Raw genomic sequence first — 26464 nt, 5'->3', positions numbered from 1 at the left:
GACGTTCGGTTCGGAAGGTTATCGCGCGGATGCTATCTTGCCCGTAAGTTGTCATCTCTACAGGAGAACGCACAGAACGCGAAGACCCCGCAGACGCGGCCTGACGATTCGCGCAGCAAGTCCTGTTGCGGCGGCGGCGACGCCGCCCGAAGTCTCACCCTCGCCGCAATTATCGCAATCATCGCAATTACGTTCGAACGCGGGCAAGCCGCCCCGGGGGACGGCGTCGCACCTTGCAGCCTGGACCCTTTACCGGCAGCCAGGCGCTGCAGCGTCTCCCGCGCCCCACCCCGCGTCCCGAACTGCCAGTGCACCACCGACATCCTTGGACTCCGAGGGAGCCCTACGAGGAAGTTCGTCGGCGCGTGCGCACGGGCCTGCGAACCCAATAGGCCCCGGCCTCCACCCCACATCTGCATCTGCATCATCATACATATAGCCTAAAGCGCGAGCCCCGTCCATTCAATACCACTCGTATTGCAGCCCACAATCAGAAAGTGGCGCAGAAATGAGCACCCTGCGGAACGGCACCTACCCCGTCGTTCGAACGCGTGCGTGAGTCTCGATGCAAGAGGGCGAGCCGGAGGGGGTTGCGCCATTTCCGGGGAGGGGAAGAGAGCCTGCAGAGGACGGCCGTGACAGCGCTGCGCGCATCACCGCGCGGAATGCCCGTCTTCCAGGCCGGCCGGCTGCGGTCGAGCAATCCACCCCCGTTGCAGCAACTCTGGCCAGCCGCAGCGGAGAGCCCGTCGCTCGCTGAGTTCGCTCGCTGTTCTGTGTTCAGCCAGAGCGTTCACGCAGAATCCGTGGGCCTCGGAGGGGCGCCACGGGCTCGCCAGAAATGTCAGGAGCGGCGCGTGCGCGCGGGCAGGGTGTCGGCACAGAAACGTCTGTGGAAGGCCACGGGGCTCTCGCCCGCAATAGCCTGGGGGAGGGCTGCCCAGCGTGTTCGCCGGGCGCGCATGGGTACGGCGCAGCCGGGTGACCGCCGGACGCTCGTGAAGGTGCAGGACGAGCTATCGATAGAGCCCGCTGCTCGTTGCGGCTTTTCCGCGTCCGGCGCGGATGCGACATGCGAAGGCGGCCTGGCCGTGTGCATCGCTGCTTCGCGGATTCTGAGTTTTGCGCCGGACAGGTCTGAACTCTTCCAAGGACAAGGTACTGCTCGATATAGGTGGCAGTACCCAGGGTCGCCGCGGGGGGAGTGCTGAGGCTGAGAACATGGTGTCGCTGGGCCCCAAAGCTGGCCGACCGTCGACGCGGTCCAGCCCCTGGAGTCGCTGGTCAGGCGCGAAGGGGTACGATGATTCAACGATGATTTAAGTGGTGACTACATTGTTACACATTCTATCACTATTGCAGCCAATTTACCGTAAGTGGTGTCTGTTATACATGCGGGTGCGAGAGCCAACGTACATACAAAGCGACGATCGGGGCACGGAAGCAGGGCGGGCGCCTAGTCAATCAACGGCGCAGACGTGGGTACCCCAAGCCTCATCCTGGACGAGGCGAGGTAATCGGACTGGTGGGGATCGGCAGCGGAGGCTCACGCCAACGCGCACGCACCCTCATCCCAGTCGGTGCGGGAGATGACGCCCACGGCTCGGCAGACCGGGCACGACACTTCGACGTCTTCGCCCTCGTCGTTCTCCCGCTCCTCCTTCTTGTCTTCGCCGCCCCAGCCTGCGACGCGCTCCGCGCTCACCAAACAGGACGGGTGGAATGAGTGCTCGCACACGGCCTGCTTGCCCGACCCGTCGTCCTTGAGCGGACGGATGGAGACCCGACGGAGAGCCGCGGTGTCGAACGTCGTGATCGGGTCTTCATCGGAGGGGCCGAGTCCACAGCTGACGTCCGAGCAGCGAAGGCCCATCGCGCGTTCGTTGCGCTCCACGAGTTGGCGAAGAGTGGGGCCCGGGGCAGACGGAAGCGTCCACTTGCGCTTCGGCGCGGGGCGCTGGGCACCAGCGACATCCTCGTAGGCCGGCGGCGGCATAGGCGGGAAGCCAGGGAGCGGACCAGCGAAAGTGAACCAGTCGAGTGGAGGATCGCGAGGCGGTGCATCCGCGTTGTTTGCAGGGGCTGCGCCGCCGGCAGGAGCCTGTTGCGGTTGCGGTTGTGGTTCAGCTGGTGGAGGCCGCCCGAAGACGCGCTCGAACGTATTTCGCACAGCGGCCGCCAACACCGGATCGTCGAGTCTGAATCCGTTGCGATCTGTGCGTGGGCGTGGCCGAGGCGTAGCACCCTGGGGATTGGCCTCAGCGGCGTTGTTGGTGGCTTGCCCGTCAGGCGCGGGTGCGGCGGCGGCACCAGCAGGACGTCCAGGGAAGATAGGGATGATCATACTGATGTCAAAGGTGATGAAAGGCGGCAATGGGGCGTGTTGCTGCCCTGGCTGCCCTTCAGGGCCGCCGCCCTGTGTTTGAACGCCGGCATCGGCACCGGGGGCGACATTGGGGATGTGCGGCGCGCCCTGTGCCTCAGCGTGGGGAACAGGGGCGGGATGAGGTCCAAGTTGAACCGGAACAAACTGAGGGGGAGGGGCAAAGGCCGGTGGCTCCTGCGGTGCCGCATCGGCGCCCGCTGGAGGCGCTGGAGGAGCGTGACGAGCCCGAAGCGGTCGTGGCTTGTAAGTCAATGAGTCGGGGTCAATGTCGAACCTGCACGACGGACACGTCGTGCGGCCCGGCTTGGAGAACCACGGAAGAAGGCAGGACGCATGGAAGACGTGCGAGCAGGGAAGAACCACAATCTTCGGATACTTCTCCTCACCGGGGGCTGTCGACGGGGTTGTGGACGCGGAAGCCTCAGACGTTGACGACGAGGACGCCCCTTGGGAAGCGGACGTCGGGGTGTCCAAATTTATCGATGTCTCGCGCTCCCCCTGCTGAGAAGCGGCGTCCTCACGCGCAGCCTGGTCCGCCTCAGCCCTGGCAAGCTCGGCGTTACCTTCGAAGCCTCCGCCTTCTGGGTCCAGGAGACTTTCCCAGCAGACTGCACAGGTGGGCGCCTCGCCTTGGGCACTTCCAGGACCGCCTACGCGCTCCATACGCTTCACGAGGCCGATGGGGACTTCCTCGACACCATCGACCAGCCGCTGCGCGCGTTCTGGGTCGTCGCGCTCCTCCAGCATGTCCACCCCAATTGGGCCGAATGGGAACGGGAATGGCGGGAACACGAACCCATTTCCGGGAACGTTCCCTCCATCTACGAAAATGGGATAAAGGTACGGACGGAAGACGTAACGTGGAGGGGCATTACCAGTAGGGTTTGCCGCGGCAGGATCCGTTGGTGCGCCGTCAGCGGGACGAGGTTGACCCGCAGTAAGATTGAAGACGAAGTTCAGTGCTTCACGAGCGTTGGTGAATTGAGGGAGGTCGACGCCATGGTGCGCGCCCTCTGCGGTTTGCTCGTGTGCGTGATTGGCGTGATCGTGGTGAGCACCGGGAGCGGGAGCATGCAAGAAGTCAAACCTCCAGATCGTCCTCTGCAATGGGCTGATGTTATCGGCAGGTGGATTGTGACGCGCATCTGCTCCAGGTTGTGGTGCAGGGTTGGCGGCTGGAGCGGCTTGCGGGACTGCGTGCGCCTCTGGGATTGGCATGAAGTGGTGTGTCGCGTCATCATGAGATGTTGGCGCGTGCATTCGCTGGCGGTTGGATTCTCGCGCGTCATCTTCGTCTTCCTCCTCGTCTACCCTCGCGCGACGGCTGTTACCGGAGGAGAGCTGGGGTCTCGAGGTAGATGCTTCGCCAGACGAGCCCGCAGGGTGATCCTCCACGGGCGAGGACATCTCGACATCATGGATATCGCCAACGCTAGCTCCCAAGGGTGGCGCTTCTTGCGGTGCATGGTACGGAGTGCTTGGAGCGGCTGCTGCGGCAACGTAGTCAGCCATGGATTGTGAGGTGCTCGAGGACTGGGGCATCTACGCGATTCAGTCGCCGTGCAATTCAGTAACTTTTCGATAGACACAACATGTATTGCGTGCTTACATGTGCCTCAGAGCCTCCTGGCCCGGAAACCAACTCCGTCTCTACGGCCTGCTGCTGAATAGGAGCTGCTGATTCGAGATGCGGCATATCGGTGGCCTCTATCGTTTGTGTCGATGAAGACGATGCGGCCTCTCCAGCTTCCGCGTTGTGACCGTGTTGTGGTAGGAATGAGCGAACGAGCCCGTGAATGACCTGACCGAGATGAGGATCCAGAATGTGGCTAAAGACACCGTTATTTGACTGGTTGTTGCCGTCCATTGGAGGCTGTGTCGACTGAGCGACGAGCTGCGAGTCTAACAAGCAAGTTGTGGTGGTGGTAGCAGAACAAGAGGAGTGTGCGGGTGAATGCGGGTGGAGGGTATATGAGAGTGCGGTTGCGCTGAGCAATGACGCTGTTGCCGATCGACGCCTGCGCAGGCGCCCGTAACTGCTAGAATGTTCCCGTACCATTCCTGTTATGGCAATCATATCGTGCTCTGAACAACACCATCGCTCAGCACAGCTCCTTCGTTCTTTCATCCCTACGGCACGAGCTGCGATCCATTTCTGCGCCGTATTGTACGGTGGGTTTCATCATGGAGAGACTCGGAGCATCTAATAATACATGTCATCATTCCAGCAGCCTGCTTACGCTACAATAGCTCATGAGAGCCCCAATCCGAGCCTGAGGATAATGACTCTGAGTCACATACCACCATGACTCCGACCGTTCTGAATAGTCAAGAGGAAGTTCATTGAGAGCATATCCCACAGTCTATTCATTGGAGACATCTCCCAGCCCCTGTCTCCTGTTTCACGTCGTGCTTCCATGGCTACTACAATCCACTACTAGGCACGAACTCGCTTGACTGGACAGCTATTCACCACCGGGACCAAGCCTAGGCAACAGCTCTGCATACTCGGCTCTTTCCTAGTACCACGCCGCTTCCCCGCATGGGTCCTGTTGCCAAGCCGCGAACGGTTGCACAGGCTTGTACGCCTTCTCCTCTGCCCCATGCACGACGGACGCCATCCTGGTCATAGTCGCCGCTGGCGCACCATCGCGAGATGTATCTGGCCGACCCTGAGTCCCGACCTGCGAGGTTCGCAGGCAGCGAAGCAGCGCGCGCCAGTGCACCCATCGCGGAGCAAGTCACGATGCCGCGAGGTCCCTGCGGCGCGACGCGACGCCCGCCCCGCGGCTCGCTTCCGGTTGCAGTGGGTGTCCCTCCCCCTTTGCGCATTCACTCGCTGTCCGCCGCACCGACCAGGAGGCCCGTCAGTGATCGCGGGATCACTCCCGTCCGTACGACTGCTTCCGGCGGCTTCGGTGCCCGCCAGCAGACACGATATGACGCCGCCGCAAGACGACGTGAGAGCGGGCCTATTTGGAGGCGTTCGCCTGCAGCTCCGGCGTCGGACGTGCTCGCCGTCTATCAATGGTATCCCTTGTCCGCGCCAGGACAGGCAGTCCTGTCCGCCCGGCACGGTGGGGTTCGCGTCTTCTAGCTGCATGCGCCTTCCTCCGCCGCGTTCTCCAAAGGTTATGCGCATGCTCCTTCGGCGAGGCCCCCGCGCTTCGACGGGTGCTTCACCCGTGCGCGCGCCTGGCCAGGGTCCTTCGCGGTGTGCGTCTATCGCTCCGTTTAAGCTGTTCGGCACCATCGCCATCGAGCAGTCCGCCTGCACCCCCCGCGCGCGATAACCAATTCCCGGCGCTGCACCCCGGCGGCCGCTGTCAGCAGTGTTCGCGAGCTGCGTGTCTGGCGCGGCTTCTGCTGGCTGCGCCGCTGCACTTATCACCATTCAACGGGCCGGCGCGGGCCTCCTTGCCAGGGCCATCCGCCGCGACTGACGCATTGCATCGCGCTCCCGCCGCGCTGTGTGGCAGTTGTAGATGGTGCGCACATAAGACGGTGCGGGATCGCCATGACATCACGCCGCGGGCGTGCGCGGATGTCGACGCGCACGTTGCGAGCTTCCCGGGAGGCGCGGCGGGTAGCGCGCGAAGGGAGATGCTAATACTGCTGATTGATCACCGCGGTGTCGACGAGGGGGGACGGTCTATCTCCCACCTATCTCCCGCCGCCTCCGCGCCCGCGTCTGGGGGCGGCAGGGGGGCTGGCCGGGCGGGCGATCCGCCGTGCCGCGGGGTGAGCAGGAGGGGCGCCCGAAGGCAAATGGCGAGCTTCTTTGCGCGATCGTGTTGGGAGGCGGAGAACCTGGGCGCGCGCCTGGATCATATCGATCGCGCACAGAGCTGTGCCTTTCTCTTCCAGATACACAATCGAGATTGCTCCTCCGATGCGGCACGCGGGCTCGCGTCCCATGCGGTCCGCCTGCTTCGGCCTGCTTCCCAACGCGTTTGTCGCCGATGCGCACCCGCCCGGCGGGCTACTGGTCCCGCGCGCGGCCAGCTTATACGGTGAACTTAGCTCCTGGGAACCCCGCCTCGTGCCTGGCATTAGAATAGACGGTAAGTTAATACAACCGAACCTCTTGGTACACCAGCGCACAAGCCCTTCTCCTGCGCATTACAATTGCCTCCACGCCCGGGCAGCTGCTGCAGCGCAGCCCATCATCACCCTCGGTGGCGTCACGCTGCTTTCGCTTTCGCATTACGTTGGTGGTGGCGTAGATATCGCCTCGCCGCCGGGACACCGAACTGTAGCGTCCGCGCGACGCGCGAGTCAGTTGACCCTCCAGTTAGAAGCCTCGCAAGCCACGCACCCGAACAGTGGGATACAGAACCAGCAGGAAAGCGCCAATCGACCAGGCCCAGCGCACGCGTGTAGGCAGCGGCTCAGGGAACTGTCCTTGGCTCCACTTCGCAATCACCAGCAGCTCCGTGCCAATCGTGGCCAGCAGCAGCCAGACGTGCTGTCCCATTCGCACGGCCCTCCTGTTTGAGCAGCCGCACGGGATACCGTGAATGAATGGGAGCGATCGTCTGTCAGCCGTCTTCGTACACAGTGGGGAAGAGAAGCTGCGCACCTCGGGTCGTTCACGTACTGGAACAGCTCTCGCACGGCAGGGAGGGCGCAGAGGAAGACTCCCACTAAACGCGCAATTACAAACGGATGGTCGGGTTCCATCCATAGCAGCGCCTGCGGTGACAATGCATCATCGCATCACGGAGACATAACAGCACCAGCGAAGCGCACTAACCTTGAGGTAGAAAGGGTTCAATTCAGCCGCTAGGAACACCGCCAAAAGCAGTACGACCGTGAAGTAATGGCCGAACGACGCAGTTCCCTCCCACTTGAACGTCGTCCAATCGTGCGGTGAGAATTGACTGATGACGCGCTTGGTCTTCGAGCGGATGCCTCGCGTCTGGCGGAACCCCCGCCAGATGTAGTGCTATTCGGGGTTAACGTGTGTTGCACCGCGGAGGAAGCGTTCACAAACCTTGACTTCGAAGTACTGGCACGTTTTCATCCCTGACCGCGATATGTTTAGCGGGAGTGAGACGCTGAAACTTTACAGTAGCGTACCGAGATACGTCCCGAGCCAGTTGCAGACCAGGACGTCGAGTATCCACTGCGTGTGCAGTCAGCAGGGCGACATTCCGCCGATATGAGTTCCACGCACATGATCCCACCAGCACTGTAACGGTGATCTTTAGAGCGGTGCCTAGAGATGACAGAGCATGACGTACCTCCGCAAAATTGGCCAGCTGGTGTTGAAGGCTGTACTCCGCGAATTCGAAAGCAATACTAAGAATCTGACATACGGGGATATCAGAGCGCAGCATATTGACCCGAGTGCGCAGAACATACCCAGCAGAACCAGTAGTCACGGAGGATCAAGGCCTTGCCAAACCACCCGAGCGCATGCGCCAAGCAGAAAATATCTATCGCATTCTACTGCCTCATGTCAGCGGCTCCGCGGACGCCGGGAAACGCGACGTACTCACCCATACATTCTGGACGGTGAGGTCACAGTTCTCGGCGTAGCTCTTCTCCGGCAGGGGCTTGCCCAGCGACGGATCGAGGAATTTCATCATGGACCGCGCGGAGTCGACATCTTGGAAGAGCAGGAAGACCATCGCGCCCTCGTACAAGAGGTTGATGCCCAGCACAACTCTCCAGAACGCTGGGATGGCCGCCGGTTGGAGGGCGCTCTGGCGGACATACGGAAGCGGCAGGCACTCACCTGGGTGGGGTCTAACGAACGGACCGTCGCGGAACTGTATCATCGAGAAGAGGATGAATGACGCGATTGACGCGTAGATACCGCTGGCGTGCGTTAGCTACGGAGCTCGGCGCCGCGCGTGGGCATAGAGACAGAAATGACATACATCCGTTTCTTCTCCTCGCCCTCCTTCAGTACATCCTGCGTCATCGCGACATATGCCAGGACGGCCAGGGCTATTCCGAGCGCGGTCAAAGTGATTGGCTTGTAGAAAAACCTGCGAGGGGTATTGGTCACGGCATTGAGGGGATTACGCTGGGTACGCACTCGACGCTGGTGTCATTCTGCTCCTGGAAGGGGGTGATGTGGGTATATGGCTCCTTGCGGTCCGCCTGCGACTCAATCAGCCCCCGAGCCCTCGTCTGACGCGTACACACTCACATCAAACCCTACGCATGCGGATAAGAGAGATGCACGGACGCAGACAGGGACGACTCACATCGCACAGGCGTCCCATCCAGCCCCGGGAGCGGTTCTTCAGCATCGAGGGGGTGCGACAGCGGGTTGTCGGACTCGTCGACGGGTGATGTCAAGGGGGACGATGACGAGAGCGCGGGGTCCTCCGCCTGCGACATCGCGAAGACGGTGATGGTCGTGGTAGCAAGCAGCTGGGCGGCCGGAACGCCGTGCAGGCGAGGCAGGGCGTCCGGCGGCGACGTATGACGCGCTCCGCGCCACCACGGCCGCGCTTAGCGAACTAGCGCAGGCACGTTTGTCACGCGTCGCGGGACTCGAGCCTGCGCCGCGTCGACGTCGTCCATCACGCTCTGTCCGCCGTTGACGACGTCGCGACGAGCAGCCCGCGATGCGCGCCTCGGTCGGCGCTGCGTGCGTTGGCGGGGCTCGCACAAATAGCTCACCGCTCGCTCGGCAACTGAATAGGTTCCCCGCTTCGAGACGGATTTATTATTAAGTGTGTGTCACATTATCTGCGCTCCTCGATCGAGACGGTGGGGGCGCTCGCTTGGGCACTTCGGGTGAGAGGAAAGGCGGGACGCCCCGCTCGTTGGCTGTCTACTACTCGATTCTGGTATATTGCATGCGCGAGCCCTGATACATGACGCCGGGGCCGTAAGATCTGCATCAGCCCTGCACACATCCCGGAGCAACGCCGATGCGCCAGGCTGCGCCGAGTGCGGGTGACATCGAACCTGGACCTGGACGTCAAGCTGGAGCAGCCAGTGAGCTCACAGCGGCGAACAAGGGTCGTGCTTATGGCAGAAGGGTGGGGGACCCGTTCGCTAGTACATCCGAGCACGATGGGTGTGCACGTCGCCGGGTGCGGCGGGTTTTTAGGTTCCGAAACGGTAATGAAAAGATGCCATGGGAGGACATGTGGTGGAAGGCGGGGGAGCCACGGCAAAAGAGGATGGCGAACTCGAGATACGCATGGCCCAGCGTCACGTATGTAACAAGACCGCACCAAGAGGGTGCCCGTAGGTCACCCGACGCTGTGGTTGTGATCCTCACAGCACCTGTCAATGTGATGCCGTTGTGTTAGCATCGCGTAAAAGACAACATGGCCACGATTGTTTGGCCTTACGGAAGAGGGAGATCTTCTTTGTCTTGGGACCGGGGTCTCTCGGGCCCTGGGCCCAGTGGGTCAGCCGAGAGCACCCCCGAACGTAGGGATGGGAACGCAGGAAGACGCGTGCAAGCCGTGAAGGAGTGGGGAGAGCCTTCTGGCGAGGTTCGCGAATCCGAGGGGTCCATGGCGGGGCACTAGCGTGTGGAAAAACTCTATCAATACCGACAGGGACACACACGAGCGCCGTATCCACTAACCTCAAGGACGCCGTTGGCGATCGTCCACACAACGATACATAGAATTCCACCGATGTCGGGGGTGTCAGACAGACTCACGCAGGTGGACATGCGAATAATAAGCCGACGACAATTGGACATACGGCAGGCGAGGTGTTGTAAGTTGAAGGCTGTTCATCGCCGTGAGCCACTTCGGGACGGCCACGAGCTCGACCGTCGAAGACCGTCTCTGGGGCCGCGGCGACCGTGCTCCTCGAGTGGAGGTCCAGCCTCCGGCCCGCGAAGGCGTGTATGGTCAGAACCCGCGAGAAGATTGACTCGAGCACTTGGCCGCCCAGGAGAATATTCGGCCACGCAGTTTTCGGTATATTTACGGTGTGCGAGCCTGGCAGAAAGAGGTAAGCAGTATCAAATTCCATATGTCCATATACGAAGCGATGATACACCAGACCTCCGCGAATCTCGCACAAGGTGGACTCGGGAAGCAGATTGCGGTATCATGTCGACGTGAACCTTCCACAAAGAAACCCCGGGTTGCGTGCGGGTTGTGAGGAGCGCACGGCTCGTGGAGTGGCCTTGCCGCCGCTAACGGCGTTCCACTGGCAAGACATCTGTCTGAGCAGCCTGGCGTGCTGGTGTGGGAATTGCGCGTGAAGCTGTGGGCATCGTCTGTGAATCGCAAGTCTGATGCAATGCGACAGGACTCACATGAGCGCACGCCTGCAGATGTGTGAGGCGGGCGGGCATCCCGAGCGCGACATTGCACTTCGCAACTTCGCTAACAGTCAGTGGCGTTGGCTCTTGGCGGCTGTATTGATCGCGGACGCCACACACCAAATAGACGCAAGCACACAGCCGGAGTGGCTCTTCGCCCGTTTTGGCGGACCAGGAACGAAGACGCGTACGCCTCCCCGCAGCTCACGCTCAACTGCTACAGTATCTCTGCCCAATCCAGTCGTTCATCTCGGGATGCTTGACTCCTGCTTCGTCGCATTTGGTCTCTTATCTCGTCGGGCGCGTCTCTCGCGTCGGAGTCTTTGTCGCTGCGGGGAACTCTCGACCACTTGTGCGCGGGATTCCATGCTAAATATTATCGCCAACGACAGCCCAGGCTTCGTCGGCTCATGAATGTCTTTGCATTTACCTGCTATCGTCTTCAGTGCTACTCCGACATCGAATGAACTGGACTCCGCGACCAGTGACAACGCTTCGCCTACGTCCTGGAACCCCTCCGCGCGAGAGTTCCGCTCAGGAACGTCATGCCGGATGACTGAGAAATGACAGCGCCACTGAACTCTGCACCGGGGTTTGGAGAATGTATTGACTTTGGATGGGCTGTCGTCAGGCGGACCGGAAGATCATCAGCTGGCATCGGGGACCGGTGAGTATTCCCATCCAAATTCTAAACTGAATCTTACTCTCCGTCGGCCGACCCCCCGCAGAGTGCCGCTGTGACAGGGCGCGGAACCAAACTCATCTAGTCCCTTCAGAACCGGGCGATGGCGTGTGCGTTCCCGCACGACATGCAGAAGCCAGCGCCCCTTGTCCAGACAGGTCCGCGGGGTGTGATGAGCCTCCTGCGTGATCGGACAGATTCGCTCATTCGCGGGACCGCGTCTGGGGGCCAGATATCTCCGTCTCGATCACTGAGCCTCCTGCATCTGGGACATGCTGCTGGGACGGCCCGAGCGGCGAGCGGCGTGTGCAAGGGCTGGGAAACTTGCCCACAACCTGGCGCCCCCGTGTCACAGGCCCGGAATCGACTGCGAGATAGCCTAAAGAGATGCGTGCCAGCAGCCTGGCTTCCCGTCCGCGTTCGCCAACTGACCCGGGCTGGACGGAGCAGAGACGGCTGAGCAGCGTCGTGCGTTCCCACGGAGGGGCCCTCCGAGCCGTCGAGCAGGGTCGGGCGCAAGCTATGCTCCGGCGGGGGCGTTGCAGGATCTGGCGCGAGCGGGACTGGAGGACAGTTTCCCTCGCGCATTCACGTAAGTTATAGAACCTCATTGCGCCGGACAGCCAAACTCAAACGCCACATTTCTGATGTATGTTCTGCACGTCATTTGTCACTGTCTGTGCTTGCCACGCGTGCGCTGGAGATCTGCGGACCCCGCGCCTCTGCCTGCGCGTACTTCGTCCGGTGTTCTCGCCAGCCCCCCGCAGGCGCCCAGCGCCGACCCGGACCATCAGAAGCTCGCCTTCCCCCGACCACGCCGTCGGCATACGACACGTTGGGGGGAGCAGATGCACGATCATTCAGCGGCCCGTTCCGCTCCTCCCGAGACCGTCTCGGTCGTTTTGCACGCCCCGTCCTCGCTCATTCGTCCTGCTTTGTCGCCAGCTGACTCGCCCCCGGCATCTCAGCCCCGACGCTCCAGAATGTAATTATGACCAGCTCGTTGCCGCCGCCGAGGTACGTGCTTGATTGTGCCGGAACTACCCACTAGGCCCCTCCGATGCTACTTATGTGATGGCCTATGTACATATGCATCCAGCCCCCTTCCCCGCTCCAGTGATGCGTGGCCTGCGGGGCTCGGGGTTGCCCGCATGTCTGATTGGTCGGCAGGGCCCTGTTCCTGGATATATCATGAGTACGGAACATGTCAAGCCCATCTCTTAGCCCGTCGCTTGGTAGCCGCATGCTTTCAGAGAACGCGAACCACCGCGTCCGCGGCCGGGCACAGTGAAGTCCGCCGCACACGCTTCATTTCGCCCCGGCGGAGCCCAGCATCGAAGGTCTGGTTCGTGCCGGACGCCTTGAAGAGTCATCTCCCCGTTTTGCAGGGTCTGATTCCAACTTTGATATCTAAAGAACTCAGATATGATCATTCCCTGCATAACGGCATCCGACGTCTCCCATTCAGCAGATAAGATTCTGCTTCCGTCACCTGTATCCACCCTGGGTATTTCCTGAAGTCGCACGGTGTGTCACGCCCTATGTGAAACGGCGTGCGTCCTGGGCAGCCCAGAAGCGCGGCCAGGGGCGTGGATTCCGTTGGCTAGCCGGTCCAATTCGGTGCTGTTTGTCCTTCGATGGTGTTACGGTGAATCGGTATCCGTGTCTAGATCTGCTGAATCTGGTCTGCAGCGTTTCCTACCATGGCGCTTGCACTGGGGACGTACAAAAGGGTCCCCGTCCCGTCAACCTTCGGGATCCCCATCACCCTACCCTAGCCATGACCATGTCGCCAGGTGCCATTATCCCCTCGGATTCTCTCCCGCAGCCCCTCCAGTTCAAGGGCGAAATCATGGATTTCGAACTGGCTGGCATGGAGGTCGACCACCGCAAACGGTGAGCTCCCCCTCATCGTCATCTCCCCCTTCGCGCACCACTCAACTCTTTACCGCAGGCGACGCAACCGGACTACGCAGTCATGCTTGAACTGCCACACGTCGAAGAGGAAGGTGCGCGCTCGATGACGCGCTCGCGTCCGCCACCGTCGGTGCTGACCTCCACGCTAGTGCGACAGGAAGCGGCCCTGCCAGCGCTGCATACAACTCGGCCTGGTGAGTGTACCTTATTTTGGCGTCATCGCTTCTGTGTATTAATCAACGCGCGATGTCCGTCTAGACCGGACTGTGTGTCTACGAGGTCGACGACCCTGCACTCAGGTATGTCGCCGCCACCGTCAGGGCTGGGCGTCACGCTCATAGCCGCGCAGGGACGACCCGAACGTAGACGAAAACACGCGTCTGCGGAACAGGATCGCCGAGCTCGAGAGCCTCGTCCGCGAACTTCGAGGTGTGTGCCCTCCCTACCCTCCTCGCCCCCCTCGCCCTCATAGCCTGCGCGCGCCCAGGCAAGCCCCATCCGAAGTGGGCGGAGCCGAACTTCTGCGACGGGGACGTCACGGAGAAGTGGCATTCGCGCTCGTCGCGCCGACTACAGTATCAGAAGCTGCCGCGCGACCGCCACGACGACGGCGCGGGCCTCCAGGGGAGCAATGGGCGAATGCCACCGGCCATCAAGACGGAGACGGACCCCCCTCAGCACCAACTCTACCGCTTCACACCCTCCCCTCCCACCTCCGCCGTCGACAACGCCACGGGCCAACCATATAACCTCTATCGAGGTCAAGACGCCCAACAGCACGGACACACTGTCTATTCTCCCACCGACGACTCGTCGTGCTACTCGTCCCCATCATCGGCATCTGTCATGACCTACAGCGAGGCGCGGCACGGGGTGTCATCCATGGGCCACGGCGGGGACCAGTATTACCAGGAGCAATACGTCCAGCACGCGTGCTCCTGCGTCACCAATCCCGCGGCGGGGAACGCTCTGATCGGGCTCACTAACCAGCTGCAAAACACGCTCGCGTTGCTTAGACAGCTGCCGGAGCACAATTCCCGACATACCTGCGTCATCCTGAGACGAGTCGCGGAGCTGAATGATATCATGCAGTCAGTCGTGTCCGCCTCTTTCTTCCACGAGGTCGCGCGGGCTGATGTATTTCCTCCGACAGTGGGAGCAACGCGACGAATATGCCCGCGGCGCCGTCGTACGACGGGCTCTCGACGACGCCTGAGACGGAGCTCAGCATGTCGCCGATCTCGACGTCCAGCCAGTCGAGCGTGAGCGCGGCGTCGCTCCACGAGCAGTGGTCCAACACGATGCCGCAGTCCGCCGGGTACGACACCTACTTCCCCGTCGCCACCACACAAGAGCATGCTGTGTTCCATAAAACGTATCACATCGGCAATTAGCGCGCTTCCCTCGATATTTTCTCGGGACATCATGGACCTCGCCTCGGCTTGTGATCGATAAACACCTCTTTTTCATATATACCACCCGCGCGCCCTGTCGCTGTATTGATCCGGCTATGCGTGTAGGACGGGGCCCGCTTCTGGTCGTCATGTACATTATACGGCGTCGGTGTAGCATAGTAGCGTATTACAGGCAGTATAATGCATTCCGTACATCTTGGGTACTCCTCCCGCGTTCTCACTCCACCCGCCTCCGCTGCAGCGTGTGTTCTCAGGCGTCGAGCCCGTCCCGTTCGATCTGGAAGCGGAAGACGCGGTCGCGTCCCGGATCTCCTCGCGCTACGCGGCCGTCGTCGCTGCGAGTCCAGACGTCCCGCTCGATGAATAACGCGGTTCCGTCCCGCCGGATCAGGATTACCGTGGACAATCGCGTGCCGTAATAATTAGGAGGCGGCGTGTCTGGTGACTCGCGTGCGCCGATGGGCAGGGGATCTACCATAATCGTGTTCCGCAGCTCGGAGCGGTCGACGGGGGCGTGCTCGCTTTTCCAGCTAACGGTGCCAAGCGCGTCAGCGTGGGGGGAACAGCCTGGGTGGGAGCGCGGGACGCACGTCAAAAGCGCGAACAATCGCTCCACGATCTCGGCCTCTGTAGCGTCTTGTGGCAATGAATTGAGAACCGCCGCCAACGTCTGGATGCCGTGCTTGACCTTGGGCCACTCGCTCGCGCCGTGATGGTCGACGCCGTTCGACATCCCGCCGCACTCGCGTTCCTCCTTTGAGAGCATGCGGGCTGTGATCGGGCCACCACCGCCCGAGTTCGTTGCTAGTGCGCCGTCGAGCGCGAGCGCACTTGGGCCGGAATCGCCGCGCGCAGGCGCGGGGCTCAGGAGGAGCAGATTGAACCCCGCATAGGCGCGATCGCGGTTCTCGAGCAGAAATTCGTCGATCTCGGCCTCGAGCGTCGCCTTCGGGTCCTTTGGAAGCAAGAACGAGGAAGTGAGGTCTCCGCGGGTTGAGGCATACTTCCGTGGTGCTTCCGTAATGTTCGTGCTGAAGAGAGGTGAGCATCGCTACAACGTACGGACCGGGGATCGTGGGCTACACACAGCAGAGCAAGTCGGCCACTGCGATTGAGCCCTGCCCATGTCCCACCGGCGAGGAGGTCTCGACCTGAGAGGACGGGCCCTTCGGTGTTATCGACGGCGCTGATTGGCCCGAACGCGTGCCAATGGGCAGGCGAGGTGGGCCGAGACAGGAATTCATCCCGATTACTGCATAGGATGCTGTACGGACGCTCAGTGCCAAGCTGCGTAGGGCGCAAATCGCGATGCATGAATCAACAACGCACAGTGCGTACTCGGGATGCTCGAGGGACCAGAAGCCGACGCACATTGGGTGTCCCGATCGACTGTAAACTAAGGTACAATGAGCATCGAAGTGGACGGGTGCAGACATATTCCAAACTCAGCAGAGAGCAAGAGGACTGAGCGGACAAAAGATGCCAGAAACGCTTACCTGAAGGGGAGCAGGAGGACACCGCCAGTAGTCGGATCTGTTAGCAGATGACCGATGAACGTCGGACAGGTGGTCGGCGTGGGTGAAGGGCGGATGCTGGACGTGTTTGTTACTACTTGAACGTTAGATGAAGAAGGTTGGGATCGAAAGGCACGGTGATACGGTTATAGTGGCTTGAGATGTGTTCCCGACGGTGTCTCGAGGGGACTCGGACAAGGCGAATGGTCTCTGGACCGCCGGTGTTAGCGCAGACAGTTGGACCGCACCTAGAACGCGTAAGGCCGGTGAATGCGATCGACAAGGGTCAGCGTCGGCCGTACCTGGCTAAGCGGAATTGAACGCGATTGGCAGAGAGACTCGCTTGGAGAACGTCCTCTGTTCTGTTCGAGTCTCGAACGCGCGCGCAGCAAGAAAGGAGAAGGAGCGCGGTGGGACGCCCGAGAGCCTCGCAGCGAATAGGATCACGCGTCACACGCGCCTTGTACCGCGTCCGCCGCTGCCCGACACGGCCGTGACTGCCTGTTCGTGCCAGCGCCGCGGGCCGAGCATCTTCTGTACGTTTGGCGGAGTTGGAGGAGGACGCAGCCTGGGCTTATGAGCTTCTAGTCATTGCAGAGCGCATCCTGGTTGGCCGTAGCCTTGTTCTTTCCCATCTCTCGACCACCTCCGTCACCTGGAATCGTCTTTCTCCGCTTTCGCAAATAACTCGTGAAACCGCGTAAACACGCCAAAGCCCGCTACCGTAGATGTAAAACACTTCTGAGGCTGTACTAGTGTTCCAGGAATATGATATCGGCTCTGTCGGTGTTCAGCAGTAAATTACCACGAGGTGGTGCTGGGAAAAGGAGTTACTTCAAATTCTGTGGAACGTTAGATATCTCTTGACCGGCAGAGCTCTAGAAAATACCAATAGGAGCGAGAGAGCGCGTTTGACCGAGTGCAGATGCGTGCGTACAACGTTGGAGGTCGCGCAGGCAGTCCTAGGCAGTTGGTAGTGAAGCACAACAAGCCGTATACGAGAGTAATGCTAGCTAGCAGATATTAGCGACTAACGGAGAATTACTTACATTTGATCAGCTTCGCGACTTGCGGAGTTTGTAACTATGCAAGCGCTTATCCAGTCGACCGAATTGTTCTTCCTTTCCTCGCCCCACTGTGACTGTCAAGAAGGTAGCGGCGATGAACTCCTCCAATACCGTCTTGCTCGATAACGGGGCCTCGACCATCAAGGCGGGCATACTCGGCGTTCACAATGACCAACCACTGTGCGGCCGGACATGTGTAGGGTAGACACGCAGCCTAACCGCCGTGTGTCTAGGATCATTCCGAACGCGGTCGTGCGATCCAAGGGAGACAATTCGACGTACATCGGCCACGAGCTTGTGAAATGTCGAGATTTCACCTCACTTAGGTTCCGACTGCCGTTCGAAAAGGTAGGTTCTCACCATGATCATCTGTCCGGTGCGGAAGATGAAGACGTCGCAGCTGTCAGGGTTTCCTGGTCGACTGGGATGCGCAGAAAGCCGTCTGGGACGGGCTCTTCAGCGACGTCCTACGGGTTAGTGCCTTGACATAGCCCAGGGATGTTCCAACTGAAACAGTTGCCATATGAAGATTAACACGTCGGAGGCGTCGTTGTTGATCACGGAGCCGTATTTCAACCTTCCCAACATACAAGACGTATATGACCAATTTATCTTCGAAGAGTACGAATTCAAGGCGTACCACAAATGTACCCGTGAGTTGCATCTCTTCCGATGAGGTAGCGCGATCGTAGTAATCTCCTCGGGGTTTTCCATTTTTAGCAGCGTCACTCGTTCCGCACGGTCGCCTACTGGCCCAGCCAAGTCTACCATCCCCGGAGTGTTTACTCGTGATAGACTCGGGATTCAGTTTTACCCATGTTATACCGGTACTCAAAGGTGCCGTGGTATGGGACGCGGTGAAAAGGTCTCACTGTGTTTACGTGTGGTGACTGTTTGTGCTGACCCAAATGGTGCACAGAATCGACGTCGGTGGGAAGCTACTAACCAATCATCTCAAAGAGATCGTGTCCTTCCGCCAGTGGAACATGATGGACGAAACTCACATAATAAACGAGGTCAAAGAGGCGTGCTGCTTCGTCTCCGAGGACTTTAAGCGCGACCTCGAGGCCTGTCGGTATGTGGAACCCCCTGACGCCACAGTGCGTGACCGAAGCTTACCACGTCGCCAGGGTCCAATTCACTAAGAACCGCATCACGCAAGAGTATATATTCCCGGACTACGCCGCGAACAGGCCGGGGCGCATACGCCGACCAGGCGAGCCGCTCGACGAGGCCGAGCAGACCCTGACCATGAATAACGAGCGCTTTGCGGTTCCCGAGATACTGTTCCATCCGACGGACATCGGCGAGTATCAATCTCTGCGTATTCGCCGCTCTCGGATTCACGCTGACAGCCTGACACGCCGCGCACCGCTCTAGGGCTCGACCAGGCCGGGATCAGTGCGACGGTGGCGGCGAGCATATCGCTCCTCCCGCAGGATCTGCAGGGCCTCTTTTGGGCCAACATCGCTCTGATTGGTGGCACAACCGCACTGCCAGGCCTGCGCGCGCGACTGTAAGCACCCAAGCACGCGCACGTACCCCCGCCGCAGCGCTGCATCTCCGCCCCATGTCGTAATACTCGCTGACGCCGTGCGCCGCTGACAGCACGTCCGAGCTGCGGTCTCTCGCGCCCATCGATTGTGAGGTGGCGGTCTACGCGTCCGAACGGTGCGTCGGCTCCCTGCGTGCATATGCGGAAGTGGAAGCTGAGAGAGTGCGTGGGTGCGTGCGCTACTAGACCCGAGTTGGAGGCGTACCGTGCCGCCGCCGCGTTTGCCGCGCGCCCGGAGTTTTCCCAGTGCGTGGTGACGCGGGAGGAATATCAGGAAATGGGAAGCAGCGCGTGCAGGCGCAAGTTCCGTGACTGGAAGCCCTCCGAGAAGGAGCCCGCGGCGCGGGGCCGCGAAACGGCGAAGGGCAGGGGCCAAAAGGGCAGGGTGCAGCAGGAGGACGAGGAGGATGCAAGCCCACCGCCGACGAAGAAGCCCACGCGTGGGAGGGGAAGAGGAAGGGGTTCTGCGCGGCGGCAAGCTTGAGTCTGCTTGAGCGTCCTTCCGGACGTGCGTTGTGTGTACGATTTGTATTGCGTGCCCGTTCTCGTCATCAATGCCGTCGCGACCGTCTGCGCGAGCCGCACCGCGCTCTACGGGGCGGCGGGAGGCACGGAAAAGAAGCCGCGCCGGGCGTCCGAGATGAACATTGTATTATGGAATACACTGCGGCGTACATGTAAACGAAGCTAGCCATACACGAGGGAGGCCCAGTCAGCGGACGGTTCGCCATTATTATCACACCCGATAGAATACACGGAACCCGAACCCGAATGGTTCTTGGCGACGTCTGGCGCGGGCTGCACGGTCAGTTGCTCATCATCCATCATGGTCTCTTCCTGCTCGACCACTGGCTGCTCGGGGGACTGGTGTATCACACTGTGGAACAAAGGACGAAGCGCAGTCAGGAACGGGGACATGTGGAAGCGAAGAGAAGCGGTGGCTTCTGGGACGTGCACTCACTCGACCAAATCGTAGAGCTCTTTGACGAACTCGCGGGGGTCTTTGCTGTAATCAACGCCCTTCGTCGGCCTGATGTCGCACCATACCGTCGCAAGCAACGGCTGGTCCGTCGCCTCGAGCATCTCAATCTCTGCCCGCACGAACGGGTCGCATTCGTTCTTGAGCTGGTCCCTGATGCCCCCGTCGAAACTGAAGCGTCGCAAGAACCGTTCCAATTCATCCTCGTCAAGGCCGAACTCAAATTGCGACGTATGAAGCTCCTGGATCTGGAGACGGGCCCCAAAGACCGTACACTGCGAAAGGCCAGCCCAAGGAAAGATAGTCTTCGTCTGGATCGCACGGCCACAGCCCGCCGCGGCTCCAGCCTTGAGCGGCGCGATGGGCATGTACCACGACTCCGTGCCGGGCAGTTCCGGTAGTTCTTCGAGGTCCACGACGTACAGAACGTGCAGTTCCTCCAACCAACGCGACTTATCGTCGGACTTCTGCATTTGTGATCCCACTACGAGCCCGATATAGCGCTTGACGGGAAAGTTGAGGATTTCGTTCCACTCTTTGGAGCCTTCTGCGAATACCGTGTTCTCCGCGACGGCCGCCGTGTCGAGTTGGAAGGCAACATATCTGCCATGCTGGATGCGCCACGCATCTGCAGGGATAATATCCGGAGCGTTGCTGATAGAGAAAGACGGGCGACGCGATTCGGAGGTCCGGGGTCGACCGGGCAGGGAAGCCCAAGCCGTCGGTGACGCCATGTCGACGTCTCGGGCGGAGATGCAACCCCCGGGACTGATAGACCGAGTGGCGGGGATGTCCAACATCATGGCGGGGGGGATTTCTCGGACTCCCATTGTGTCTAGAGAGGCGATGTGGAAGCGGGTTACGAGGTGATGGAAGGAGTAGAGAAGGTAGCGGGGAAGGTTGCGACGGTCCGCAAACATTGCGATCTTTATACGTCCTATCGCCTGCATTGGACTATTGTCCCGGGTCATCAAAGCGACGTTGGCCATAGCCAGAACGTAGCCACGTATTGACAATAGCGCTCGTCATGGCTCAGCGCCACAGGAGTCGCGCTTTGACTACTGAATCTGCTAGAATGGGCCAGCGATAGGAATACATTGTCATAATGAGAGAAGAATAGAGATACACGTATCGTAGAGAGCCATCCGTGTCCAAAAAAGCAAGCCCGCCCTATGCAGCTACGTCGCGTTCCATACGCCGTCGTTTCCTCTCCTGGTCCTCCGACATGAGGCGCTCAGCTGCGGTCATGGGCGCTTCCCTCTTCTTGCCGTTGCTCTTCTCTGGCTGTGTCGAGTGTGGCGAGGAAGAGGGCGCTGCGGCAGCCTGCTTGAATACATTAGGGCGTTTGAGCGGGTTCGCTTTGAGAGGGTTCGCTGCAGGCTTCAGAGCGTTGAGCTTGATGCCCGAAGAGGCCGCGGCCGAAGTCTTTGGTGTGAGAGATAAGACGACCTTCTCGGTGGTCTCGTCGCGCTTCAACCCGAGCTCCTCTGCTGGGGGAGACTCTTCAGGCTTGGATCCGGATGCTCCAGCCTCAGCAGCGGCGCGTTCGATCTGCTCCTCAATGAGGGTCCGCTCCCGCTGCTCATCGGAGACATTCATTCGCTCTTTCTTCATGGATGCCTCCTACGGAACAAGGCACGTTAGCGGATCATGGCACGCAACGTCCGGAAACGACGCCTACCTGTTTAGCGAGTGCCTTGGGGCTGTTATCAATCCAAGCGATGAACCAGCCCTTCTCCGTCTCATCCACCCGTGCCACTCCCGTCCGGCCGAGATGTTTGACGAATTCGGTCAATGTGACCCATCGGGTGGAGTTCATGTGAAGATGGGAGCGGTCCTGGATGACCTCCTGGTAAACCGTGTTCGCTTTGACACGCTTCGTTCCGAACCGGCGCGAGAGGAGTTGGACGAAGTCGTGCTGGAACTGAGAGGAGTAGTCTGCGATGTGCTTCCCTGCACTCTCCCCGACGACGAGCATTTGGCGGAGATGGGACTCAGACTGGGCGTGACATTTGAAACCGTTCTCGTCCCTGCATTGCTTCTCGCAGACTTGGCAGTACCACCGCAGACGCTGCAGGCCCTTGGCCTTCATCTTGTTGGCGAGGTACTTCGGGGTTCCGACTGGATATGCCGAGTTAGCACTATCCGCGCGATTCGTACAAAGTAACAAAGCTCTTACCTTCTGCGCGCGGCATGATGGGCTGGATACTGTGTGATTAAATCCTAGAGAGGTAGAGTTGGGCCTAGCAGCGGCGGAGAGACGGTGGTCGAGATCGAAGGTGGTGGACTGCTGCTACCACGATTCCGAAGAGCTGCGCTGACAAAGCTTCACAAGTTTCGATCTCCGAATGATGGCTCTTACCTTTGACTTTGTAAATTTGGTACAGACTTCCGGCTATCAGGTGATTTTGATACCATAGTTCATACTCCGATAGCCCTGGTATTTGGCCAGATCTAATCTGCATGTCGCGAACGCGATCTTGGCGAACGCGTCGCGTCTCACTCTCCTCCCTCACCGCGTTCCGCTATACGCACTCAGCGCGGACATGGCTCCGGAACTCAAGCCTATTGACCCCAAGCCACCACGATGGGAGCCTACGTCGGATCCCAACCACATTACTGTCCCTGGTCTCGATACCACCGCGCCGGTTTACGACCAGATTGAGCAGATTGAGCAGCTCATTACGATCAAGTTGCAGGTCCTTTTGCCCACACATATATCGCATATGGAGGTACTGACGCGTGTATCCAGAATATAGACGCGAATTTCTCCAAGATACAACATGTCATGGCGGGCAGGATATTACCTGCGGTGAAACGGTACGGGGTTGGTTCTCAGCCTGTAAGGGAGGCTGCGCAGGTATGTCGTGCGCATAGACAGACTTTTCATCATTTGACGCGGTATGTAGTTTTGGACGACATTCTACGAACAAGCTGCACAGATTCGGATTCCTACCTACGACGACTACAACGCCACCCCGGACCAGGAAGAGGAGTCCGAACAGACGGAAGCCGAGACGGCTTCTGCTGAGCCCTCAACTCACTCAGATACCGAGTCAGAAGCATCCACACCCCAAGCCAATCGTACGTTCAATCCCGACGGCACGTCCTCGGAGGTGTCGTTCGCGCCACAAGCCGCGATTTCGTCCACTCCGGCGACATCCCGTACTCGTTCGCGATCGCGGAATGCCCATGACAGTTACACAAGCCAGGGGTCTGATCCTACCCCATCCTGGACGGCCTCTCTCGAGTCGCCTCTCATGCAACTCAACCGCGACATCCGGAGCCTCTCTGAGGATGCTTCCTTTGGGGTGCCATCTACGAACCACCGCTCTAATGCTTATGATGAATCCGAAGATGTTACGCAGTGCCCGATCCTCCCGGAGGCCGAGTCCCATGAACCGCAGACCGCACGGCCTCGGGAGAAAGGCAAAGGCCGTGAACCTCAACAGCTGTTACAGAACGTGCTACGCAGGAACGCAAACACATCAACAGCCTCGGGATCCAGCGCTGGTAGCCGCCTGACCTCTCCGCTGAAGTTCAAACCTAAGACTCCAGTGCTCAAGACGCTGAATCCGTACCTCCCCCCAGATACAGACCCTTCTGACTGGAAGGGTGTTATCAATCTCTCGGACCCTGCCTCAGCGACGCCTAGACGAACCACAGGCCTGCCCGCCTCTTCTGTCAAGCTGTCGGGGTTCAAACCTTCCGCGACAACCCATACCATCGGACTTGCGCGGGGCAGGACAAAGACGCCGCCCCCATCGGGGGAGGACTCGTTCGACGAGAACTTCGGGATGTCACCGCCCGTGATGACGGACTATGCCAGACTTCCGCAGCTGGGACGCACGCCCAGGAAAGAGGCCGCCGAGAGGATCATGAAGGACCTTCTAGACGTCGAACGACGAGGGGTATTCGCGCCGCCTGGGACAGGTGCCAGACGTAATGTCGGTCCAGGGCAGGCGAGAGGTGGCACGGAAAGTAGTATGAGCACCATTCCGACGCCGCCATCAATGACTCGGTACTCGCGCTCCCCGTACGTACCAGCAGGCTCATCCGAGACTAGCAGCAGCGTGGTGGACCCGAGCCTGGACAGCCTCATGCGCCGCGTGGGCCTCAACGTCCCGGGTTATGGCAACACACTTCCGCCAACCACCTACAGGGCTCCCGCGCCTGAACCCTCACGCGCCCCCGTGTTCAGTAGCCTTTCTTCTGCGTCGTCCCTGCCCTCATTCCACGGCGCCGCCTCCTCCATACGTGCGCCACAGTCCGCCGCGCCCCCACTGGATCCTGTGCAGACGCCGGAACAGCCCCGATACGACGACTTTTACGACGATGAGGTTATCGGACAGGCTGGCGAGATGGACCCGGATTCCTCGAACGATTCCCTCGACTACGACGAGGAAGCGCACAACACCGCGAACCCATCGGCGGCGTTCCTGCTTGCGGCGCAGCGCCCGTCCTTTGAGGACGACGAAGATGACTCGTTCGACTCTTCCATGGGGGACGATGACCCGGGTGACGAGGAAAGCGGTATGGCGCCCATTCATCCGTTCCTGGCAGGCGCCCAGCCATCCGAGGAGGACTCGTTCGACGATGACTCGTTTGACGACGTCGGATACGGACCGGGTGGAGAGGAGGAGACGGTGTTCGGCGTCGCCCCCGCGCAGAGGCTGCAGCAGCAAGCACAACAGGCAGCGCAGTTCAGGATGCTTGGGGAGGACCTCCTGCAGGACACGATCGGGATAGGGTCGCAGATGGCGATGGCGGGGCGAGTGGATGAGAGTCCGACGCCGTGGATCCCCGGCGGCCGCGACTGAGCTGTACTCGCTGGGAACTGTCGACGTCGTGCAGGTTAGCTGACATGTTGTATATACCCCTTGCTTCGCTCTTCGATGTATTCTCTCACTCTGACGGTCTCCGCCCCGCTGGTGCGTTCCCATGGAGGCGTAATCTCATGCGAATATATACGAGTCGATTCGTCATCTCAGGCCTTTTTCCACCCGGCCTTGGGAGCTGGACCAGTACTACTACTCGAGCTCGGAGTCGTCGGGGACCGGGGTCATCTAACGCGTATTGTGTTTGTCACGTGCGTATATTGCTTGGCGCCGCCGGCGCGAATATTCCGATTCGGGGCAGGATGCGCGCCTTGCCGCGTAACGTTGTTCCTCCTGCCTCTACCTTCTCCTCCAACTATCCAACTACATTCTGTGTACTCACGACGTATAACACTGCGGCAGCCATTACTATGTCCACAACTTTAAGCGAGAAAGCCAAGGGCAAACAGCGCGCTGCACCACCACTTGTGCCGGAACAGCTTGTTACAGAACAGCCGCCTGACAGCCCGCCTTCCAAAGACTTGACGATCCGTTTCACGGAGGGTATACCCGACTTGATAGTACAGGTCGCCGAGAAAGACACAGTGAAGGATGTGAAGGACAAGGTATGTCGTGTCGCAATGCTGCACAGTCATGAGCTCACCACTTCGTACAGATTCGCCTTGTCAGGCCAGAGCTCACGGATAGACGCCTCAGGTTTATCCATGCAGGACAGCTACTAGCAGAGAGCACTCCTATCTATGCCCGAATAGCTTCTCTCGAACAACGAAGGCGCGTTTCGGAGAAACGGGGTGATGAGGACGACGATTCGGCGGAGCCGGCGTCAAGCGTGGGCACGACATGGATACATTGCTCTGTCGGACCTCAGTTATCAGAGGGAGAGGACGAAAGCAATTTGCAGGTACGCAACCACTGGGAATATTTTGAGGGAGACCGAAGCTAACGTTTATACCCAGACTGCGCAATTGAAGCCGCTGCGGGGGTTCGACAGGCTGGCGGCTGCGGGGTTCTCGGAAGAGGACATTGCGAACATACGATTGCAATTTCATACCCACTCCGCAAGGGACTATCTGGACCAGGACTTCGACGATCAGGAAGACTGTACGCCGTACCTTGCAATGTCAGGGCCCGGCGATCAGGTACTAACTCTGACATGTCACTATAGACGACGAGCACGCGCGAGTGCTGGAAGAACAGTGGATAGACTCACTCGACGGTGGCAGTAGCAATTCGCAGTCGCAAACGGCAGTGTCATCGCTCCACAACGGAATCGTGCTTGGGTTCTTCTTCCCACTGATACCCTTCTTTTTCTTCCGGAGCAATAAGCCTGCGGTGTTCTGGGACGACGACAGTGAACACCAGACTTTGAGTGCACCAGTGTTCTCGTGAGTTGGTTCCTGCTGAATACCCAAAGTATTTGGTCGCTGACTTAGCTGTGCAGGCGGAAGATGCAGATGGGCATCGTAGTTGGGCTCCTACTGAACGTGTTGTTCGGCCTATGGACGTACCTTCTAGCCTCGTCGTAGTCGAATAAAGCGGCCTGTCTCCACGCGAAAGGTCGGGTATTTGTATGGATCCCGAGCACATCAAGCGCGAGTGCTGGGCCGAAGGTGTGTGCGAAGCTGTACAGTATGACCTGTACACGGCCCCGCTACGCGCGTCTTCAGGCACAACGTCGCGCCGTGTCTCTGGTGAGAGTGCTGCCGTGATGGCGTGGTATTTGTGGGCCCCAACGCGTGCATGGCGGCGCTGTTAGTACGGGGCAGATCGCGGTCCCGCCGTACGGCAGAGCGGGGTGGGCATGCGAATATTACTGTGCTGGTGTTGTCTGATTACCTACTGGGCTTAAGC

At 59.9% G+C, this 26464-nt stretch overlaps 9 protein-coding genes across 9 annotated transcripts; 4 read left to right on the top strand and 5 right to left on the bottom strand.

Annotated features, from left to right (window-relative positions):
- Nucleotides 1-1301: 1301 nt before the first annotated feature.
- On the bottom strand, nucleotides 1302-4353 carry TRAVEDRAFT_58195 (uncharacterized protein). Its single transcript, XM_008039355.1, has 3 exons — nucleotides 3996-4353; nucleotides 3262-3928; nucleotides 1302-3207 (listed from the first exon to the last, which is right to left on the bottom strand). The coding sequence occupies exons 1-3, from the start codon at nucleotides 4251-4253 to the stop codon at nucleotides 1547-1549; spliced, it is 2586 nt and encodes an 861-aa protein (XP_008037546.1). The 5' UTR covers nucleotides 4254-4353; the 3' UTR covers nucleotides 1302-1546.
- Nucleotides 4354-6423: 2070 nt separating this feature from the next.
- On the bottom strand, nucleotides 6424-8745 carry TRAVEDRAFT_166615 (phosphatidylserine synthase 2; the record flags this gene model as incomplete). Its single annotated transcript, XM_008039519.1, has 15 exons — nucleotides 6424-6639; nucleotides 6705-6876; nucleotides 6969-7081; nucleotides 7143-7334; nucleotides 7383-7414; nucleotides 7469-7514; nucleotides 7566-7580; nucleotides 7633-7698; nucleotides 7754-7837; nucleotides 7891-8069; nucleotides 8130-8212; nucleotides 8275-8385; nucleotides 8436-8500; nucleotides 8550-8557; nucleotides 8608-8745. Coding segments are annotated over 15 exons (1373 nt in total), but the record flags the coding sequence as incomplete, so codon positions are not given.
- A 4435-nt stretch (nucleotides 8746-13180) lies between these two features.
- Nucleotides 13181-14639, top strand: TRAVEDRAFT_36738 (uncharacterized protein; the record flags this gene model as incomplete). The annotated part of the gene is made up of 7 exons (XM_008039089.1): nucleotides 13181-13224; nucleotides 13283-13337; nucleotides 13395-13439; nucleotides 13504-13544; nucleotides 13595-13674; nucleotides 13733-14336; nucleotides 14399-14639. The coding sequence occupies 7 exons, from the start codon at nucleotides 13181-13183 to the stop codon at nucleotides 14637-14639; spliced, it is 1110 nt and encodes a 369-aa protein (XP_008037280.1).
- Nucleotides 14640-14910: 271 nt separating this feature from the next.
- TRAVEDRAFT_122139 (DUF833-domain-containing protein) lies at nucleotides 14911-16033 on the bottom strand (the record flags this gene model as incomplete). Its single annotated transcript, XM_008039518.1, has 4 exons — nucleotides 14911-15190; nucleotides 15251-15691; nucleotides 15748-15924; nucleotides 15990-16033. 4 exons carry the CDS (start codon nucleotides 16031-16033, stop codon nucleotides 14911-14913), a joined length of 942 nt encoding a protein of 313 aa, XP_008037709.1.
- Nucleotides 16034-17335: 1302 nt separating this feature from the next.
- On the top strand, nucleotides 17336-19280 carry TRAVEDRAFT_36736 (actin-like protein Arp6; the record flags this gene model as incomplete). The annotated part of the gene is made up of 10 exons (XM_008039088.1): nucleotides 17336-17421; nucleotides 17475-17589; nucleotides 17649-17714; nucleotides 17771-17894; nucleotides 17962-18106; nucleotides 18161-18316; nucleotides 18372-18547; nucleotides 18622-18757; nucleotides 18850-18912; nucleotides 18983-19280. The coding sequence occupies 10 exons, from the start codon at nucleotides 17336-17338 to the stop codon at nucleotides 19278-19280; spliced, it is 1365 nt and encodes a 454-aa protein (XP_008037279.1).
- A 203-nt stretch (nucleotides 19281-19483) lies between these two features.
- TRAVEDRAFT_46596 (uncharacterized protein) lies at nucleotides 19484-20695 on the bottom strand (the record flags this gene model as incomplete). The annotated part of the gene is made up of 2 exons (XM_008039176.1): nucleotides 19484-19673; nucleotides 19758-20695. The coding sequence occupies 2 exons, from the start codon at nucleotides 20693-20695 to the stop codon at nucleotides 19484-19486; spliced, it is 1128 nt and encodes a 375-aa protein (XP_008037367.1).
- Nucleotides 20696-20854: 159 nt separating this feature from the next.
- Nucleotides 20855-22045, bottom strand: TRAVEDRAFT_166609 (uncharacterized protein). The gene is made up of 3 exons (XM_008039517.1): nucleotides 21955-22045; nucleotides 21457-21896; nucleotides 20855-21398 (listed from the first exon to the last, which is right to left on the bottom strand). Exons 1-3 carry the CDS (start codon nucleotides 21968-21970, stop codon nucleotides 20946-20948), a joined length of 909 nt encoding a protein of 302 aa, XP_008037708.1. The 5' UTR covers nucleotides 21971-22045; the 3' UTR covers nucleotides 20855-20945.
- A 260-nt stretch (nucleotides 22046-22305) lies between these two features.
- TRAVEDRAFT_64413 (uncharacterized protein) lies at nucleotides 22306-24751 on the top strand. The gene is made up of 3 exons (XM_008039516.1): nucleotides 22306-22474; nucleotides 22528-22635; nucleotides 22685-24751. The coding sequence occupies exons 1-3, from the start codon at nucleotides 22322-22324 to the stop codon at nucleotides 24593-24595; spliced, it is 2172 nt and encodes a 723-aa protein (XP_008037707.1). The 5' UTR covers nucleotides 22306-22321; the 3' UTR covers nucleotides 24596-24751.
- Nucleotides 24752-25023: 272 nt separating this feature from the next.
- On the top strand, nucleotides 25024-26182 carry TRAVEDRAFT_58189 (uncharacterized protein; the record flags this gene model as incomplete). Its single annotated transcript, XM_008039354.1, has 5 exons — nucleotides 25024-25218; nucleotides 25269-25514; nucleotides 25570-25714; nucleotides 25779-25998; nucleotides 26055-26182. The coding sequence occupies 5 exons, from the start codon at nucleotides 25024-25026 to the stop codon at nucleotides 26137-26139; spliced, it is 891 nt and encodes a 296-aa protein (XP_008037545.1). The 3' UTR covers nucleotides 26140-26182.
- Between the last annotated feature and the right edge of the window lie 282 nt (nucleotides 26183-26464).

This window comes from Trametes versicolor (assembly GCF_000271585.1).
Source record: "Trametes versicolor FP-101664 SS1 unplaced genomic scaffold TRAVEscaffold_5, whole genome shotgun sequence".
In the NCBI taxonomy this organism is placed as follows: domain Eukaryota; kingdom Fungi; phylum Basidiomycota; class Agaricomycetes; order Polyporales; family Polyporaceae; genus Trametes; species Trametes versicolor.
Note: the sequence above shows the minus strand (reverse complement) of the source record. Positions and strands in the feature narration are given on the sequence as shown.

What these genes read in the sequence shown, in the direction of transcription:
- TRAVEDRAFT_58195 (XM_008039355.1), bottom strand. Translation starts at nt 4,253, where the DNA reads ATGGACGGCAACAACCAGTCAAATAACGGTGTCTTTAGCCACATTCTG. An exon ending in CAGGAGGCTCTGAGGCACAT is followed by an intron (nt 3,929 to 3,995) that starts GTAAGCACGCAA and finishes TGAATCGCGTAG; the next exon opens with ATGCCCCAGTCCTCGAGCAC. An exon ending in TGCCGCGGCAAACCCTACTG is followed by an intron (nt 3,208 to 3,261) that starts GTAATGCCCCTC and finishes CCATTTTCGTAG; the next exon opens with ATGGAGGGAACGTTCCCGGA.
- TRAVEDRAFT_166609 (XM_008039517.1), bottom strand. An exon ending in CCAAGGCACTCGCTAAACAG is followed by an intron (nt 21,399 to 21,456) that starts GTAGGCGTCGTT and finishes CTTGTTCCGTAG; the next exon opens with GAGGCATCCATGAAGAAAGA.
- TRAVEDRAFT_64413 (XM_008039516.1), top strand. Translation starts at nt 22,322, where the DNA reads ATGGCTCCGGAACTCAAGCCTATTGACCCCAAGCCACCACGATGGGAG. An exon ending in TCATTACGATCAAGTTGCAG is followed by an intron (nt 22,475 to 22,527) that starts GTCCTTTTGCCC and finishes GCGTGTATCCAG; the next exon opens with AATATAGACGCGAATTTCTC. An exon ending in CTGTAAGGGAGGCTGCGCAG is followed by an intron (nt 22,636 to 22,684) that starts GTATGTCGTGCG and finishes CGCGGTATGTAG; the next exon opens with TTTTGGACGACATTCTACGA.